General features: G+C 64.4%; 1 protein-coding gene across 1 annotated transcript in view; it reads right to left on the bottom strand.

Annotated features, from left to right (window-relative positions):
* Positions 1-4783, bottom strand: part of KMT2B (lysine methyltransferase 2B) — a gene marked incomplete at its 5' end in the record, with an annotated part of 46716 nt that extends 41933 nt beyond the window's left edge. The window contains 4 exon segments of the mRNA XM_080636437.1: positions 438-500; positions 1002-3850; positions 3940-4009; positions 4541-4783. Of these exon segments, the coding sequence (XP_080492563.1) occupies positions 438-500; positions 1002-3850; positions 3940-4009; positions 4541-4783 (3225 nt within the window).
* Between the last annotated feature and the right edge of the window lie 984 nt (positions 4784-5767).

The following is a 5767-nucleotide window of genomic DNA, read 5'->3' as shown; positions in this document are numbered from 1 at the left end:
GACACCCATTGATACCCACTGATACCCATTGATACCCATTGATACCCATTGATACCCATTGACACCCATTGATACCCATTGATACCCATTGACACCCATTGACACCATTGATACCCACTGATACCCATTGACACCCATTGACCCCCATTGATACCCATAGATACCCATTGACACCATTGATACCCATTGATACCCATTGACACCATTGATACCCATTGATACCCATTGACACCCATTGATACCCATTGACACCCATTGACCCCACAGCACCCATTGCCAACCATTGATAGCCATTGACACCCACTGACCCCAGAGAACCCATTGACACCCATAGCACCCATTGACCACCCACAGCACCCATTGCCCCCCATAGCACTCATTGACACCCACAGAACCCAGTGCCCCTCATAGCACCCATGGGTGCCCCCAGCACCCACCTGGGGGTCTCCAGGTCCCCCCTCAGCCTCCTCCAGCTCTTTGGGCCCATCTCCTGCTGACACCTATGGGGGGAGGGGGGGTGAGACCCAAACCAGGGCCCAGCACCCAAGGGTGTCCCCAAAAGTGGATGTCAGGGGTGGGGGGTCCCATGGGTGCTGTTGGGGGGTCCCCTATGGGGGTCCCTATGGGTGGGGGGTCCCATGGGTGCCATTGGGAGGTCCCCTATGGGGGTTCCTATGGGTGGGGGTCCCATGGGTGCCATTGGGGGGGGTCCCTATGGGTGGGGGGTCCCATGGGTGCTGTTGGGGGGTCCCCTATGGGGGTTCCTATGGGTGGGGGTCCCATGGGTGCCATTGGGGGGGGTCTCCTATGGCGGTTCCTATGGGTGGGGGTCCCATGGGTGCCATTGGGGGGGGTCCCTATGGGTGGGGGGTCCCATGGGTGCTGTTGGGGGGTCCCCTATGGGGGTTCCTATGGGTGGGGGTCCCATGGGTGCCATTGGGGGGGGTCCCCTATGGAGGTCCCTATGGGTGGGGGTCCCATGGGTGCCACTGGGTGCTCACCGTGGGTGGGTGCCATCGGCACCGGTCGATGGAGTCCAGCTGCACCCGGGCCCTGCTCAGGAGGCTGTAGACCCGCGCCATGTCATCGATGACGTCACCGCCCTCCTTGGTGACGTCACCGCCCTCCTTGGTGACGTCACCGCCCTCCTTGGTGACGTCACCGAAGCGGGGCAGGGCCAAGTGGTTGGGGAAGGGCCTCCGGGCGCTGCCATTGGTGGAGGCGGCCTCGGGGGGCGTGGTGGGGAGGGGGGGAGCGGCCCCGCCCTCAGCGATGACATCACCAGGGGGCACCGTGACGTCAGCGTCGCCCTCGGCCAGTGATTGGTAGATGCGGAGGTGGGCGGGGCCGGGCGTGAAGCGGGGGGCCCGGAGCAAGGGGCGGCGGGGGGGGGCCCCGAGGGGCGGGGGGGCAGGGCCTGACGTCACCAGCGGGGTCTGTGACGTCATCAATGGGGTCTCTGACGTCAGCAGCGGGGTCTGTGACGTCATCAATGGGGTCTCTGACGTCACCAGCGGGGTCTCTGACGTCATCAATGGGGTCTCTGACGTCACCAGCGGGGTCTGTGATGTCATCAATGGGGTCTCTGATGTCATCAATGGGGTCTCTGATGTCATCAGCAGGGGTCCTGACGTCACCAACAGGGTCTCTGATGTCACCAATGGGGGTCCTGACATCACGAGCGGGGTCTCTGACGTCACCAATGAGGGTCCTGACGTCATCATTGGGGTCTCTGACGTCATCAGTGGGGTCTCTGACGTCATCAGTGAGGATCCCGACATCACCAATGGGGTCTCTGACGTCACCAATGGGGGTGCTGAGGTCATCAGTGGGGGTTCTGACGTCACCAACAGGGTCTCTGACGTCACCAATGGGGTCCCAGAGATCACGTGAGCATCGCTGAACGCCACTGGAGCAGCCTTGATGACGTCACCGCTGCCCTTGGTGACGTCACATCCAGGGCGCAGGGAGGTCCATCGGAAGGTGGCCTCGCGCAGGATGGCCCGGCGGGGGGGGGCACCCATGGGTGACAAAGGGGCACCCATGGGTGACGGGGTGAGCCCATTGGGTGCCAGGGTGATGCTGATGGGTGCTGGGGTGTCAATGGGGGGGGCCACAGGGGCACCCATGGGTGCTGGGGTGACACTGGGGGGCAGGAGGGTGACATTAGTGGGGGTCAATGCGTCACCTATGGGTATAAAGGGATCACCCATGGGTGCTGGGGTGTCACCCATAGGTACCAAAGCATCACCCATGGGTGCCATGGGGTCACTGCTGGGTGCTGGGGTGACACCCATGGCTCCCAAGGTGTCACCCATGGGTGCTAGGGGCTCAGCCACAGACACCAAAGCATCACCCATGGGGGCTGGGGTGTCACCCATGCGTCCCAAAGCAGCACCCATGGACACCCCAGCATCACCCGTGGCTTCCAAGCTGTCACCCATGGGTGCTGTGGTGTCACTCACAGGTCCCAAGGTGTCACCCATAGGGCTCAAACTGGCACGCATGGGTGCTGTTGGCTCCTTTCCAGTGTCACCCATGGGTGCTGAGTGGTCCCTCCCGGTGTCACCCATGGGTGCTGCGGTGTCCGTGCCAGTGTCACCCATGGGTGCTGCGGTGTAACTTCCGGTTCTTATATCAGCACCCATGGGTGCCGGAGGCTCCCTGCCAGCGTCACCCATAGGTCTCAAGCTGTCACCCATGGGACCCATTGGATCCCAGGCGGGGTCACCCATGGGTGCTGCAGGGTCCATCCCAGTGCCACCCATAGGTGCTGCATGGTCCCAGCTGGGGTCACCCATGGGTGCTGTTGACTCTCCCACAACATCACCCATGGGCGCCATTGGCTCCCAGACGGCTTCCATAGGAGAACCCATGGGTGCTGTTCTCTCTCTCCCGTTGTCACCCATGGGTGCTGTTCTCTCTCTCCCGCTAACACCCATGGGTGCTGTTGTCTCTTGCCTGCTACCACCCATGGATGCTGTTGTTTCCCTCTCGGTGTCACCCATGGGTGCTGTTGTTTCCCTCTCGGTGTCACCCATGGGTGCTGTTGTCTCCGTCTCGGTGTCACCCATGGGTGCTGTTGCGTCTCGTGCATTGTCTCCCATGGGTGCTGTTTCCTCTCTTGCGTTGTCTCCCATGGGTGCTGCTGCCTCTCTCCCGCTGTCACTCATGGGTGCTGTTGCCTCTCTTCCACTGTCACCCATGGGTGCTGCTGTCTCTCTCTCAGTGTCTCCCATGGGTGCTGCTGTCTCTCTCTCAGTGTCTCCCATGGGTGCTGCTGTCTCTCTCTCAGTGTCTCCCATGGGTGCTGTTGTCTCTCTCCCGCTGTCTCCCATGGGTGCTGCTGTCTCTCTCCCGCTGTCTCCCATGGGTGCTGCTGTCTCTCTCCCGCTCTCTCCCATGGGTGCTGCTGTCTCTCTCCCGCTCTCTCCCATGGGTGCTGCTGTCTCTCTCCCGCTCTCTCCCATGGGTGCTGCTGTCTCTCTCCCGCTCTCTCCCATGGGTGCTGCTGTCTCTCTCCCGCTCTCTCCCATGGGTGCTGCTGTCTCTCTCCCGCTGTCTCCCATGGGTGCTGCTGTCTCTCTCCCGCTCTCTCCCATGGGTGCTGCTGTCTCTCTCCCGCTCTCTCCCACAGCAGCACCCATGGGTGCAAAGCGCCGCGGGACGCGGATGGGCCGGGCCGAGCGGGCGCTCACCAGGGGCCCCCGGAACTGCCTCAGGCTCCCCAGCACCGCCCCCCCACGGCCCCTCCCCCCTCCGCCCCTCCCCCTCCTCCGGCCCCTCCCCCCCCTTCGGGGGGGGGAGGGGCCGGAGAGGGGGAGGGGCGGCGGGAGGGACCCATGGGTGCCTGTGGGGGGGGGGGAGAGAGGTGAGAGGGGGCGGGGCTTAAAGGGAGGGGGCGGGGCTTGAAGGGGAGGGGGCGGGGCCTGCCCTCACCTCGCAGGGAGCGGCGGGGGGGGCCGCGGGGGGGGGTGATGTCATCAGGCGGGAAGCCCAGGAACTCCTCCTATTGGTGGAGAGCAGCGCTAGGCACGCCCACCGCGGGCCCCGGGCCACGCCCCCTCGGGGGGGGGGACATAGGGCCCCATAATTGCCCCCCATTGCCCCATAACTGCCCCCCACTGACCCACAACAGTCCCATAACTGCCCCCTATTGCCCCATAATAGCCCCCATTGCCCAACAATTGCCCTCCATTGACCCATCACTGCCCCAGAAATGCCCCTCCATTCACCCACAACTGCCCCCCATTGACCCATCACTGCCTCCCATTGATCCAGGATTGCCCCATAACTGCCCCCCATTGACCCACAACTTCCCCCCGTTGACCCCTAACTGCCCAACAACTGCCCCCATTGACCCACAACTGCCCCATAACTGCCCCCCATTGACCCAAAACTGCCCCCATTGCCCCATAACTGCCCCCATTGCCCCACAACCGCCCACAACTGCCCCCACTGACCCACAACAGCCGCACAACTGCCCCCATTGCCCCATAACTGCCCCCCATTGCCCCACAATTGCCCCCCCCCTCCTCACCGTTCTCCTCCTCCCTCCGGAGGCCCCGAGCAGGGCCCGCAGCCGCCGAAGGCCCCCGGCCAGGCCCAGCAAGGCCGCGATGGTTGGATCGGGCCCGGCCGAGGGGCCCGGCGGGGCCAGGAGCGGGGTCCGGGCCCGGGTGGCCGGGGGAGGCCGGGCCGGGCCCCGCGGAGGCCGCGCGGGGAAGCGGCCTCGGGCCTGAGGCGCCCCGGGCCCGGCGGAGCCTCCGCCGCCCGCCGCCATCTTGGCGCTCTGAGGGAAGCCGAGCAGGGGGCGTGGCTAAGAGGGCGCGGGCGGCGCTGATAGGCGGGGCCACGCCGAGAGGCGGGGTCACGGCAGCGGGCGGGCCAATAGGAGGCGGGAGGAGGGGCGGAGGGGGCGTGGTCGGCGTCGCGGGGTGCCATGGGAGTTGTAGGCGCGCGGGGCATCATGGGATAGGGAACGGGGTTGGCGCCGGACTACGAGTCCCATGGGGCGCTGCGGCCGCGGGGGGGTATGGGAAGGGGAGACCAAGGGGGGGACAAATGGGTTTTGGGGTCCCTATAGGGTGCTATGGGTCCCTATGGGGGTTTGGGGTCCCTATGAGGTGCTATGGGTCCCTATAGGGGATGCTGTGGGTCCCTATGGGGGTGCTATGGGTCCCACAATGGTGCTATGGGTCCCTATGTGGTGCTGTGGGTCCCATAGGGGGTGATGCAGTGCTTATGGGGGTGGTTTGGGGTCCTTGTGGGGGGTTGTGGGTCCCTATAGGGTGCTATAGGGGGTCCCTATGGGAGGTTTGGGGTCCCTATAGGGGGTGATGGGGTCCCTATGGCGTGTTTGGGGTCCTATGGAGGTGCTATGGGTCCCTATGGGGATGCTATGGGTCCCATAGGGGGTCCTATGGGTCCCTATGGGGGTGCTGTGTTTCCCTATATGGGTGCTATGGGTCCCATAGGGGGTGCTATGGGGTCCCTATGGGGGTGCTGTGCATCCCTATGGGGTGCTATGGGTCCCATAGGGGATGCTATGGGGTCCCTATGGGGGTGCTGTGTGTCCCTATATGGGTGCTATGGGTCCCTATGGGGGTCCTGAGGGTGCCACAAGGGTGCTGTGCATCCCTATGGGGTGCTATGGGTCCCATAGGGGGTGCTATGGGGTCCCTATAGGGCTCTTTATGGCTCCTGTAACCCATAGGGGCCCCCCGTCCCCGTCCCCCCCCGCATTCCCCGCATTCCTCAGCAGCCA

The sequence above is a fragment of the Psittacula echo genome (genome assembly GCF_963264785.1).
Source record: "Psittacula echo genome assembly, chromosome: 33".
Lineage (NCBI taxonomy): Eukaryota > Metazoa > Chordata > Aves > Psittaciformes > Psittacidae > Psittacula > Psittacula echo.
Note: the sequence above shows the minus strand (reverse complement) of the source record. Positions and strands in the feature narration are given on the sequence as shown.